A 13,899-nucleotide genomic window follows, 5' to 3' on the forward strand; every position below is an offset into this window, starting at 1 on the left:
AGGGAGGGGGCGGAGGGAGGCTGGGGGGGCATGGTTCAGAGCAGCGGGGACAGATCCCCTGGAGAGAGCAAGCTTGCTTCCCGTTCCTGGAAGCGAAGCCGAGTTCGCCTGCGCCCATAGGAATGCCGCTGCCACAGATCTGGATTTTTGTGAATATTTACATGTTTATTAAGGAAAACATTCAAGATGTTTAATTCAGTAACTTATTTATTGCTAAACATACCGAGTCAGGAGCTTCCACCTAGAATGAGACGGTTGGTGCCCTGGTCCTGGGGACCAGGAGGAAGGGACGATGTGGGGGCCCTGCCTGGGGCGCGGGCCGAGGGGAGGGAGTGCTGGCTGGGTGCCAGGGCTCCTTGGCACTGGGCACGCCCTTGCCTGCTCGGCTGTGTTCACTGTGACCTGTAATAAATACATCTTGACACCCTCGTTCCGCGTGCGCGCACACTCATCTCTGTTGGAAGACGGACCGGTTCACTCTGGGCCGAGCTGCTGACTGTTGTGAACTAAACCAGACCTGTCCATTTACCCTCCAGCCCTGTCTCTCTAGATGGACCTAAGGAGCCCCCTGGCCCAGCGCTTAGGGGCTCAACAGCACTTGACTCAGCTGGGAGGGGGTGGTGACAGGCATGGACTCCCCCCTCACCCGTGGCCCTTCACCTCTGAAGCCCCAGCTTCTCTGTGCGGAGGGGACAGGGACACTGCCTCCCTGTCACCCTGCTGTGAGGACTAAGTGGGTCAGGCACCTACACCTCTGACCCAGGCTGGCTCCTAGTCAGCTCCCAGGGGAATGCTCTACCATGAGGCTGCCGTCCAGTCGCAGGGTCGGCGGTTGGGACCTCAGGCCAGGCCACCTGGCTTCAGATCACAGTTCCGCGGCTTACACTCTGTGTGGCCCCGGGTGAGCTCCTCAGACTCTCTGAGCCTCCGCTCTGCCCCTAGGCATGAGAGCACCCTTCTTATAGGGCGTTTATAAGGATTAAACTATTAACCCAGGTAAGGTAATGCGGAGGGTGGGGCACGTGCGTAACCAGCACCCAGTTTGCGCGATGGACATCACCTTCACCGTCACCTCTCCTCACGCATGCGCGTGCAGCATTCCCAGCCCCGCTACACAGGAGGCCTCGGAGGCCCCAGACGGAGGCAGCCCCACAAAGCCTCAGAGCTGAGAAGGGTGGAGTGGGGAGTGCAAGCTGGTCTCCAGCTCAGAGGCCGAGCGAGGCTTAGGGCCCTGCCTGGGGCCCAGGCCGGCAACCCCAGCAGGTGTAGGTGTGGTGGCAGGGGTGGCCCCGTCTCTAGACCCACCCTCTAGGACTTCACCAGACTCTGCCCAGAGCACATCGCGCTGGTTGTTAGAGATGCTGTAGCCCAAAAATGCCCCCAGGTGAACTGTCCACTTGCAAATTGTCCTCTGGCAGACTCCTCTCCCAGCTCCGTTCTCCCCTGCGCCGCCTCTCACACAGGGTCTCCCGCGGCTGCCCGATGCGTGTAGGACGCTTGCGCCCGAAGGCAGGCAGGCTGGTCCCAGCTGGAGCCCAGGAGGTGATCAACCAACTCCAAGGACCAGAAGTGGGGAGGGACGAACGTCTGGATGATGTCACCCGCAGAGGGGAAATGGAATAATCAGAGCCCAGCTTCTGCCACCCTGGGGCTCGGGCTGCAGCTGAGGCAGGGCGGGTTCTCTCCAGGAGTGGAAACGCGCGCTTGCTGGGCTCAGGTCCCCTCTCCGTCCAAGGGCGGGCCTCTCTGACCTCAGCATGGCCTTGGTACCCCGTGCAGGGGCATGGACTCTGCTCTGATCTTCGAGCTGCCACAGGCCTTTGTCACCCTTCGTTGAGTACAGGGACACGAGGGCACCCAGAGAGCCTTCTGAACCCACCACACCAGGGAGAGGGCTACCCTGTCGCCCTCGGATGAGCCTTCCCGGCGGAGAGTCCTGGCCTCAACACCTCCCACTTGAGCTGCCCTGGAACTCACATGCTCTGCACAATGTCCCCATCCCACAGCCACTAAGCCCTCCGATGTCTCTCTTCCCCTCAGGTGTCACCAAACCGGCCTCTCCGAGCGTGTCCCAGCTCTTTGCCAGGTGAGTGTGTCCCCTGCTCACTCTCCCTGTTCCTTGGGGGTGAGGTTGGGAGAGGGCTCCTGCTCCAGCAGGTCTCCTGGACAGGAAGCCCAGCGCGGCTCTCGGCCACCCCCTCAGGACAAGGGGGCGGTCCAGCAGCCCACCCGGGAAGTGGGGCCTGGGCCCTGGTCTGGGAGCGCCGCTGGTGTCTCCTCTTCCTCGCCTCCTTGTCCTCGTCCTCGTCCTCGCCTGGCTCCTTCTTGTCCTGCCTCCCTCCGCCCCACCTCTTTCTCCTTCCTCACTCCTCCCATCCCCCCATTCTTTCTCTGCAGACCTCTCCTCCTCCCCCTCCTCTCTTCTGTCTTTCTCTCCTTCCTCCCCCGCCCCTTCCTTCTCTAGCATCCGCCCAACTCCCCTCAGTACCAAATCTGGGACTCGGAGACGGAGACACAGTCACTGCCCTCGGAGGGCTTCAGTCTAGTGGGGACAGAGCAGGGGACCAGCTCCCAGCCCAGGGCCTTAAGTGCCCCAGAGTGAGGAGCCCAGGGCCCTCGGCTTGCTGCCCACCCTCGGAGCTGCCAGTCCCAGTCCTTGGCTGTGCATGGAGCCCTGAGTTGGCTGGCCAGGTGTCCACGTGTCCCTGGGGCCAGATGGTGCGTTCCTCAGCATCCAGAGATCTCCTTCCTTCCCATGGAGGAGCAGTGTACGGAAGGCTCCGTCACCTGCCTTTCCCGTCACCTTTGAGGCGTAGGTAGTAGAAGTCCCCTGAGGTTTTCAAGGCCCCCGCTAGAGCACGTCCCCACCCTTTCTCTGGGTTTTAACTTTAGCCCCAGTTTAATTCAAGTCATTTAAATCGGCCTGGATGGGAGTGGAGCGTTGTCTTGGATTCCACCTCCTACTCCTCTTCTAAGGGGCGCCTTGGAGGCTTCTCCGATAAGACCTCCACCGGAAGGAAGCCTGGCCCGCAGGGTGTGGCCGCCAGGCCCCACAGGGCAGGACGCGGACAGGTGACAGCCCTCTGGGACTGGTTCTGCCAACCATCGCTCAAATGAGTGCCTTGTGTGTTTCAGAGAAAGTTCCCCCAAAACCTTTATCACAGGGGGAGAGTCAAGAAGAAAGCAGGGAGGGGGACGTCTTCCATCATCACACCGACTTTGTGTCCATCTTACTTCCTGCCACGAGGCTCCATATGTGGGAGAATCAGATTTTACGTCTGTATAAACAATAAATCTGGAACCAGACAAGTTTTACCTAGGGTGACAGGAGGTGACCTCAGTGGAGCCAGATGGGGGCGTGGGTGCCGCAGTCTGGCTGGGCACAAAATCACGAGCCACCACACAGCTTGTAGATTCAAACAGCAACTCTTTATTCCCGAACTCACACCAGCCGTCTACAATCACGTTCTGGGGAAATCCACGTTCTCTGCCCAAATCCACCCCCACTGGGCTTCTCTCTCCCAAAAAATACTGTCTGAATCCCGTGAGAACTCAAGGGGAACTCAGGCAGCAGGATACGCCCTATTCCCAGCAGGAATAACCTTAAACCTGGAACCACCCTAAACCCCGATAGTCCTAAACCGGGAACACCCTAAACCCGGATCCGCCCTGGTCCTTGAGCAAGGTCACCTTAGATGCAATGTCACTGCAAAATGTCCTATTTCCACGAGTCCTTCCACTAAGCAACATGGGGTACGCTGGCAAGGAAATTGTCATACCTACTTGGCTAATGGCTCCCAGCACGTAGGCACTGAGTACGATAGACACGCGCCCCCAGTCCCCTGCTCTGGCCGGCGGGGGCCACATGGCGGAGAGTTTGGGGCGTGTTCCAGAGTCAGGGTCGCAGACCGTACCCACTGTGTGCTTCTGGCGTGTTTTTGGCCTCCCTCTGCCTGTTTTGTGATCTGTGAAATGGGGATGGGGTGGTGACGCGTCAGAGTCGTCCAGGGCTGAAGTTCTAGGTCATCTCTCTCTAGGTCTTCATTCACTTCTGCAGGTCTCCAAGCTTTGATTCCTTCATTTCTAACATGGGAATTGTAAAGGCTCCGTTTACAAAGAGTTCCTAGAAGCATTAGATGAGATCAAAAGCACACACCAGGCCTAGGTGACACGATTCCCAGCCCACGTAAGATCACGGTGGTTGGTGGCAGTCACAATATCACAAAGGTCTTGGGGAGTGGCCCTTGAAAGCCCAGCCCTTGCAGCTGGGCCTGGAGAAAGATCCAGTGCAGGACAGCTTCAGGGACCCACGAGATAGGAAATGGAAGGACAGACATTTCAGAGTGTAACTATTGCACTCCCAGGGCAGTTTGATTGGCTGACCTTCACCCTGTCCCACCCCTTGACTATGAGCAGGACATCTTGATTGGCAGCTCTGTTGAAGCTGGGAAGGTATCTCAGTTAGGATGGATAGTCAGGGTAGGATAGGTTCTGCTGCAACAAGCAGCGAACCCTGAAGTCTCAGTGGTTTCACATGACAAAGGTTTGGGGGATTTGGTTGGTTGCTTTTTGTTTTTGTTTTTGTTTATTGGCTTGTTTGCTTTTGGTTACTCACATCCAGTCCAGCGTGGATCCGGTGAAACTCTGGGGCAGCCTCCTCCACTAGCCAATTCAGGGACACAGGTTTTCCCAGATCATGACTTTGCCCTTGCAAATTTGCCCTCCACCTTTGTTACCAAAAGAGGAGAGAGAGCAGNCGGCGGGGGGATCCAGCAGGCTGTCCCCTACACGGCCTACCCGCCTCCGGCACAAGCCTACGGAATCCCTTCCTACAGTGAGTACCTGACAGCCCTGGCTTTGCTCTCAACACCGGGGTCCTGACATCACGCCCTTGGTCCTTCCCTTCTGCCCCAATTAAATGCAGAATGGAAAATGCAGCCAGACTGATTTGGGACTAGAGGTAAATAAAAAAAAAAAAAGACCCTATAAACATAGTTCAAATTCTCTAGATTCAAGCAAGGGCTCTTTTGATGGCAAGAATCAGAAACCTAACCCAAGACAGTTGAGGGATTAACTGGGGATTTAGTGGTTCACAAGCTGGTACATCTGGGGACCCAAATATCATCAGGTGTGGCTGGATCCAGGGGCTCAGATGACATGGTGAGGGATGTGTCTCACTCCCACCTAAGTTCTCCCGCGTAGCCACAAAGACGGTGCCTGTAAACTGCCTCCCTTCAGCTCAGCATTTCCAATGGAGAGTTCATCTTCCTGAGGGCTTCCAACAGTCCCATATGGGCCCTCATTGGTCAAACTGGGTCCTGTGGCACCGCTCACAGAGGTGGGGAGGGAGACGAGGAGGCCCGAGGATTGCCTGGGGGAGGCTTCTCTTCCCAGATGGTTTCAGAAGAGGGAGGAACGGGTGTGGGGGCTCATACGGTGGCCTCTCCTCCTGGCTGTCAACACTTCCCTGCTAGGAACTGGGGACTCGGGAACCCGCTGGTCTGTCCCGCCTCTGGGCTTTGTCCACCCTGTTCCCTTCTGTCTAATTGAGGTGTCACCCAGCGCCCCTAGGTAGTGAGTGACCAAAACCCACCCATCAGCCTAGGGACCAACCTGTTCAGGCAGGGCTGGATCCAGGTGCCCAAGTGACAATATCAGAGCAACGCGGCCTGTGTCCTTCAGCGTGGGCCCGTCTCAGGCCAGGCCTCCTGCCGTGGGGGCAGAGAAAGCTCTACGAGTCCCAGGCTGCAGCTCCCCAAAACAGCGCTTCCCACCCAGTCCCAGAAAGGCTCCGACTGGAGCCCCCCGTACCCAGCCCTGACCCCGACACTGGGCAGAGAAGGTGGAACGCACTGACCGCACGTCCACCCCTGCAGCCAGAGGTCGGTCGCCTTGCCTGGGGCCGCTGGTTGAATACGAGGGAGGGAGGCCACAGAGGAGGACGCATCGGAACCCCCAAGTCGTGGCCGTGCAGTCCACCCAGATCCTGGCGTCCAGTGGAGAGAGCACAGGAGGGCGACAGCAGAGCTGCCTTCCAGATGCGGGACCCTGACCCTCGGGCCTCGGTTTCCCCACCTGGAGTCCACAGGCTCCGCTGCCTTCCCAGCCACGTGGCCTTGCTTCCTGCAGAGACCGGGCCCGGGTTCCCTTTGTCCTCACGGTCCCCCCCTCCGCCCCGTCTCTCATTCCTCCACTCCTCTGTGGTCGTGGGCGGACGGCGGTCAGCCAGGCACAAGGAGCCCCATCTTCTTGGAACCCGGAGGCTGAAGACCCCGGGGAGCGGGGAGTGTGATCTTTGGGTGTGTTCGGTTGGATGTTTTAAAACTCGACATTTTAAACGTTAGCTGCTGGTCTGGGGCTGGCGAGTGATGACCCCGGGGGTCCCTGGCTAACGCTGTTCCCATGAGCCTCGGTTGCCACAGCCCCACCCGCCCACTTACTTCCTCAAGGGACCTGCCTGTCCCAGGGAGACGCTTGAGTTTGCAGACCCTGTCCCAGGGCCGGGCGGGGGCTCAGGGGAAGAGCCCTCTCCTAGCACGTGTGAGGCACTGGGTCCGGTCCCCAGCACCACATAAAAAACTAGCTAATAAGCCAACCCTGTCCTGAGGGAGAAAAAGACACGTTCTCAGATGTTTCTGCCTTTCAAACCACAAGAGTGTGGTATCCAAGGAAGACCAGGAGCTCCCGAGAGAGCCGAGAACAGGGAAGACCTCTTAAATGAGCAGCTGATTCGGCCCAGCACAGGGCGGGGACACCCAGGCAGAGGGCAGCTGCGGAAAGAGGCAGGGACTTGGCAGGTCCAAGAAGACCAGCAGCCGACTCAGGAGGGGAGGCAGGCGGCAGAGCCTGAGCCCCTGAGTGGACCCGGGGTCTGTTCCGCGTGAGACAGGAAGCCACGGGAGGCCTGCGGGCAGAGGGCCGAGGCTGGGGAAGCAGAAAGGCCACTGGAGAGACCGAGGGGGGATCTGGAGGCCACGGCAAGGACACACAGCTGCAGAAACAGCTGACCATGCGCCACCATCGTTGACTTCTCACCCCTCACTTTGCCTGATGTCCATTAATTCCTTTAGTCCCCGTCTCACCCCTACAAGGAAGTTCACACCATGATCCTCCCTTCAGAAACACAGAAGCAGAGGATCAGAGAGGGTAAACAACTCACCCAAGGTCACCCAGCTGCCTGGTGGCAGAGGTGGAATTAAACCCGGGCAGCCCCAATGCCCGGATGTGGGTTTATAAATCCTGGGGGATCACCTGTGACAGGTGAGGGCATCTTTCCTAACTCTCCCCATCCCTCCACCATGATACAATCACATGTAAGCTACCCGGCCTGGCTGACAGCCAAGAAAAATGCAGCCTCATTATTTTTCATATAAAAGAGAAAACTAGCCCTGTTCCCAGACAAAACACGGCATCGGTCGGATGGAAGTTAATTTGGTTCATGGTTAGTTAACTGTCTCAGTGACTTTCCAGGTGGCACAGGGTAGGTGCTCAGATCACATGCCTGGGATTCCGCCGCCCAGGGCCGGTTGTAAGGCCCCATGAATGGCCTCACCTCCCTGGGCCTCCATCTCCTCCTTCATACAATGGAAGTGACACTAACTCCAGCCTCCCGTGGTTGTTGTGAGGATTAACTAAAATCATCTACGTCAGAGATCATCTTAACTTTGTCTGAGGAGGGCCGGATAACAAACAGTGCCTATTTTGTGGGCCCTGTGGTCTCGGTCACAATATCCAGCTCTGCTGTGGTGGCCCGGAAGCAGCCAGATGGTGTGTATGCTGATGGGAGTGTCTGTGTTCCAATAAAACTTCATTTACACTCGCAGGCCAGGGGCCGGACTCAGCCCATGGGCCCTGATTGATATAAAGGGCTTGGCTCTCAGGGCCCTGTCCCCAGGGGTGCCCAGTGAATGTCACAGCTGTGTCAATAGAAGCCAGGCGGCCACACAGCCCCAGAATGTCCGAGTCACTGAGGAGCAGCAGGTGGAGGAGAACCGCTTCCTTTGCCTGGCCGTGCCTGAGCACGCGGCGTGTGTCACCGTCCGCCCAGCCCTGCTGAATCTTGTCGAGAGGCTCTGCCCTGGGCACATGGCGCTGCTCACTCTGGCTTAAACAGCCCCGGGAGCCAGGGCGACTGAAGGGAGCAAGTAGAGACAGGGGTGTTGGGAACACCCGGTATTTTTTTCTCCATTGATTATGCAATATTTAAGACATGGAGGAAAACATAAAGAGCAATACCACAAACACCCGAGAACTGACCGTCCAACTTGAAAAGTTAATGGGGGTGGGCTCCTGTCTTCCCAGAGACCCCTGCAGGTTTACAGTTTCCTTGCATTTCTTTCTTTCTTTCTTTTTCTTTTTTCTCGTCTTTTCTTTTTTCTTTCTTTCTTTCTTTTTTTTTTTTTTGTACCAGGGATTGAATCCAGGGGCGCTTAACCACTGAGCCACGTTCCCAGAGCTTTTATATTTTATTTAGAGACAGGGTCTCACTAAGCCGCTGAGGCTGGCCTTGAACTCGTGATCCTCCTGCTTCAGCCTCCCAAGCCACTGGGATCTCTGTTGGCATCCAGTGACAGAGTGAAAACCCAGGAGGCGGGAGAGCCTGTCCTCTGCGCGTGCGCGGCTTTCCCAGCCTGTCCCAGAATCTTTTAGCGCTGCCAGGGCTGCCCACGAGGGAGAGCAAGGGGCGGTAGCTCTGGGGGAGTCAGGCTTCCTCCTTCTTCCCTTTGCTCCCCATGGAGTACCCAGAGCCCACAAGTGCCCGGTCAAGGCCAGCAGGAGAGCGAGGGCGGGTCTGCGAGGCCAGTTGTGAAGGCTGCCTGTGCAGGGTGACTGGGTGCAGGGGAGGGCCTCGGGCAGTGTGCACACCAATCAACTGGGAGAGAATTTTGTGTTACATGCACAATAGATAAGATCTGAGACGCAGAAGTTTTAGGCACAAACCAGTTCTGCCATCCTCTGTGCTCAGAGCCCCCCAGGACTCTTGTCACTCCAGGTCAAAGCCAGAGGTTTCCCATTGCGTCTGCCTGCCCTGTCCCCACTCCACGGCCTTTCTGACCTCCTAGCTCACTGTGCTCTCCAACACTGGCCTCCTCCATGTTTGCTCATCCAACATACTAAGTATGACCTACCTCAGGGCCTTTGCACCTCTTGTTCCTCTGGACATTGGCATATCTTGCTCTCTTCACGTCCTTTGGGTTTTTGTTCAAATATCACCTCCCTCACGGGACCTTCTCAGATCACCCTGTTCAAAATGCCAACTCCGGACTCGCTTTCACGGAACCTTACTAGTCCTTCTCTGCTTTGTTTTTCTGTATCGCACCATTAGGACTACACACGGAGACCCAGGAATCCACGTGTCTGGAGGGTTGAGTGGGTGTGAGGGTGATCAGGGAGTGGGGAGAGCAGGCTGGGGCCTGGGGAACAAGCCAGGCGGCCCCTCGTGCGGCCCCTCGTGCGCCCCCTCGTGCACCAGGGGTGGTTGTGCTGACCACGCAGTCTGCTGGTCTCTCTGCCGCCGTCTCCTGGAACCCAAGCTCCAAACGCTGCTGTCTCCAGCACCTGAAGCCTGTGTCCCGGGCCTGCTGCAGCTGCTGGGGACATCAGGGTGACATGCATGTTGAATGAGTGCCCAGCTGTTGACACCCTCTCTGAAATGCTCCCCCCCCCCGTGCTTCCCTGAGCTGCAGCCTGAGGCTCCTGGATTGAGGGTTCCGTGCACGTTGCGGGTCCCCACTGCCCTCGCCATGAACATGTCCACCAGCGGCGCAGCACCTTCCCGTAGACGGGAAAGACCAGGTTTTGATTTTTTGCTTTAAAATTTTCAGTCCATCCCGGACGGACACCTGATAAAATAAAAAGAAATGAATGACACTGAAAGTTTAAAAAGGTGACGAAGTACGAGTCCAGACAGGGCCTCAGAGCCACGGCAGCACCAGGTTGGGAGGGTGACCACGTCCTCCCCACTACCTGCCCTTTCCCACTGTGAGCTGTGGCGGTGCCCAAACTGCAACCAGGCAACACTGACCTACAGGATGAGGCCCTTCACGTCCCCGGCCACCTCCTCCCGTCCTCAGGGTCAGAATCTTAGGGTCCAGCCCTTCAGCAAACAAAAGAGAGAAAATCCTTATTTTTCTTTCCTGTTCATTCCTTCTTCTGATATTTACTGAGCACCCGCTACCTGCCAGACAGTGAGCCACCTGTGGGGATACCGCAGTGGACAAGGCTGGCCCAGCCCCTGCCCTCCTGGGCTCTCAGCCTCAGGAGGGGACAGGTGATAAAGGAGCAGGTGATGAGGGACCTGAGGGCGGACTCCCTGCTGTGGAGGCCCAGCGAGTCCTGGGCGGCAGCCTTCAAGCTGAGCGATGGAGGATGAGAGCCGTTAGCAGACAGAGGCGTAACCAGGAGCGGGGCGTGCGTTCCAGGCAGAGGGGACCCACTGCAAAGACCCTGAGTCCAGAGATGTTCTTGCAGTTCGTGTCTGTTTACGATGAAGGAGGCCCACACTCCCAGGACACCCCAGTGGCCTTGCCCAGGTCCGGCCAAGACAGACGCTCTAGTGCTGCAGGAGGAGCCGCGTCCCTCCATCCTGGGCCGTGAGGGTAGAACGTGGCGTTGACCCAGAAGCCGCCCCCCCCTCCAGGCACTGGCTGAACACGGGGACGTGGACGCCAGCCGCTAAAATGAAGGATCCGGCTGAGCCGTGGCTTGAGCAGAGGGTGTGAGGGAGGCCGGGGCAGGGCCCATGCAGGACCTGGGGTGGCACCACACAGTTTAGGGTGACTCCAGGTGCCCAGGGAGACAGACTGTCCCTAGCGCCTGGCTGACTGTGCCCGGCACCCCGAGCAAAAGAAGGTGCAGGTCAAGTTCTCCCCTACTCTGTGATCACTGTTACTGAAGAGTCACATTGTCTGCCACAAGAAGCCCCTCGTGTTGGTCAGCTTGGCATCACTGTGACCAACAAGAACCCAACAGGAACCACTTAGAGGAGGAAAAGTTAGTCTGGGCTCAGAGTTTCAGAGGCTCCGTCCACGGAGGCCAACTCCTTTGCTCTGGGCCCCAGGGAGGCAGAGCATCATGGCGGAAGGGCCTGGAGGAGGAGCCTGGTCCAGTCATGGCCCCTGGGGAGCAGGAGAGACAGAGCCAGGGCCGCAGGGAAGGGGGACCCTTCTAGGACACGGCCATGACCCGCCTCCTCCAGCCACACCCCCTGCCTGCAGTCACCACCCAGTCCATTCCAACCAGGGTGGACGGATGAGGTCCCTGATCTCACCTCACCTCTGGACATTCCTGCATTGACACGGGAGCTTCTGGGGGCACCTCATGTCCTCACCAGAGCACCCCTTCCCACCACTGTTGACTCCTGACCTCGCAGTCAGCTGCCATTTGCAGGACCCCGTCAGCTGGACTGGCTTCCACATCTTTAACACGGGGAGAGAGAACCGCCTGTTGAGTGCATTTGCCGTGAGCATGAAGGGTGTGCTCTGGGTGCCTCGTCAGGGTTCGAAGCTTCCGCCCTTTCCTCCCTTTACTTTCCTGACAACCTGCATTTCTTGTGGAAGCAGGCTTCCAGGCCGAGGTCGCGGGACAAGCTGTCCAGGTCACCAGGAGTCGAGCCGAGCCTCAGGCCCCCAGCCGCATCTCCTGACTCCTGGGCTGACTGAGTCCAGCTCCCGATTCCCAGGGTGACCGTGGAAAAGGGAACCCTCAACTACAAAACCACCCCCAGAACTAGAAACCTTCTTTAAAGAAAGGAAAATTTAAACAGCAACAAGACCCTGCTTTATACTCAGCAGTCAGACAAGGAGGAGCAGGTTTCACAACGACTTGAAGAGGGTGTGGGGAAGCCGGCGCTCACTGCTTGTGACCCTATTTATTTAGCAATGTCCTCAAAAATGTCTTCTGCCCTTGGACTCCTGGGAATTTACCCAAGACATACTTGTCCACACGCACCAAAGTGTGATAACTGTGAACCACACTGCAGCAAATATGTGTGTGTGTGATACTTACATACGTGAAATACGGCACAGCTGCAAATGTGGAAGAAGGAGGAGCTTCATAATCTGATGCAATGGAAGAGAAAATTGCAGAAGAGTATTATAGATTCCTTCAGTTGATTGATCGATTGATTTTTTGATCCCAGGGATAGAACCCAGCATGCTTCACCACTGAGCCACATCCCCAGCCCTTTTTAACATTGTATTTAGAGACAGGGTCTCGCTGAGTTGCTTAGGGCCTCACTCAGTTGCTGAGGCTGGCTTTGAAGTCGTGATCCTCCTGCCTCAGCCTCCTGAGCTGTAGGCATCACAGGCCTGTGCCACTGCGCCCAGCCTTCCGTTGATTTCATTAAAAAGTGAGTACCCACCTGTAACCTCACACACCTGTCTGAGGTGAACCCAGGAACCACAGCCTGGTGGCACCTGTGGGAAGGAGAGCTGGGTCTGGGGTCAGGGGAGGAGAAGACACTTTTCTTTATGCCTCTGACTGTTTGAATTTTCTAGAGTGTGTTCATTACATTTTAGTAAAAAGAAAGTGAGTGGGCCACCGGGGAGGGGTCAGCCTGTCACCCTCAACGCCGTCCTTCCCCCAGACAGTTGCTCCTGGCTGGCCCCTCGCTTCGGGTCATCAGTCGGGTTTGCTGGATCAGAAGGCAGATTTATGCTGTGGCTGTCCAGTGTTGGGTTAAGCAGGGCAGAGGGTGTATCTTACCATGAAGTGACATCCTTCACCCAGGACCTGATGGACACTTAAGCCATACATGGCACTCTGCAGTGGGTTCAGGGGCTCCCGCACCCCGAAAGCCAGGCAGGTAGCGTGGACAAAGTGTGAGACCCTCTTGGCCTGCCTTCCCCGTCCCCGCTTGTCATGGTGTCCTAGACTGTAAGAAGTAAGGAGCCTCCTAGCACCAGGCTCGATGTCGCGGAGACAGCCCTGGACCCATGAATGACATGGGAAACTACCAGGACAGCCTGTCGTCACACGGTAGCACGGTCCTGTTCTGCAGGACCATCCTGTTCTCAGAGAAGCCATCAATATCATACTTTGGGGTGAAATGTCATGATTTCTCCAAAAAAGAAAAAGTACCTCATTTAGATCTTGACCATCTGGGGCCGGTGGGGGGCAGAGCGTGTGGGCAGTCGGTGTCCGCCCTCCAGCGGCTGCTGGCTGGAGGCTGAGGGCGCGGCGCTGTGGGGACTGGCCCCGGGGGTCTCCGAGGCCCTGGGAAGCTTCTAACCTGTGTCCTCGGTGCCTCTTTCCCCTCCCAAGGCATCAAGACGGAGGACAACGTGAACCACTCCCCCAGCCAGAGCGGGTTCCTCGGCTACGGCTCCAGCTTCAGCACCGCGGCCCCTGGACAGAGCCCCTACCCCTACCAGATGCACGGTCAGTGCGCGGGCGGGAGGAGCCGCCTTGAGTTCTTTCTGGGTGTGGCGGGACCAGCGGGTCCGAGTAGGGAGGTGCTGGGGGAAGGCACAGGAGCTCTCACCCCAAGCCCAGGTGGCCCGGGTGGCCCAGGTGGCCCGGGCTCCTGTGGACGGTGCCAGCCGACCTTGGCTGAGCTCTCACTAGGCGCCAGGTGACGTTGCGTGGGTCATCCACACAGCCCTGGTGACACTCTCAGGCGGAAACTGAGGCATACAGGAAGTGACTGGGTCACCCACTCTGGGACAAGGAGTTTAGATTTTATGGCAAACACAGTGAGAAAGGGACTGAGTCGAACCCCTTGGGGATGCGGTGGAGTCCCTCCCTGGCACCCAGGGCCCTGCCCCGACCGTGATGGGCCCTGCGTCCTCTCCTTCCACCTCTGGCTCCTGCCAGTGGACTCTCTGCGTCCTGGTGAGGGTCAAAGCTGCTGGGACCCGTCTCTAGCAGGGGGGCTGCGGGGGGGGGGGGGGGGGGGGG

General features: G+C 57.7%; 1 protein-coding gene across 1 annotated transcript in view; it reads left to right on the forward strand.

Moving 5' to 3' along the window:
- The window catches only part of Eya2 (EYA transcriptional coactivator and phosphatase 2), a 201,821-nt gene that overhangs the window by 79,222 nt on the left and 108,700 nt on the right, over positions 1–13,899 (forward strand). Inside the window, exons 4-6 of the mRNA XM_048811935.1 lie at positions 2,041–2,086; positions 4,743–4,834; positions 13,264–13,380. Of these exons, the coding sequence (XP_048667892.1) occupies positions 2,041–2,086; positions 4,743–4,834; positions 13,264–13,380 (255 nt within the window). The remainder of the gene's footprint in view (positions 1–2,040; positions 2,087–4,742; positions 4,835–13,263; positions 13,381–13,899) is intronic.

This window comes from Marmota marmota, unplaced genomic scaffold (genome assembly GCF_001458135.2).
Source record: "Marmota marmota marmota unplaced genomic scaffold, marMar, whole genome shotgun sequence".
Classification (NCBI taxonomy): domain Eukaryota; kingdom Metazoa; phylum Chordata; class Mammalia; order Rodentia; family Sciuridae; genus Marmota; species Marmota marmota.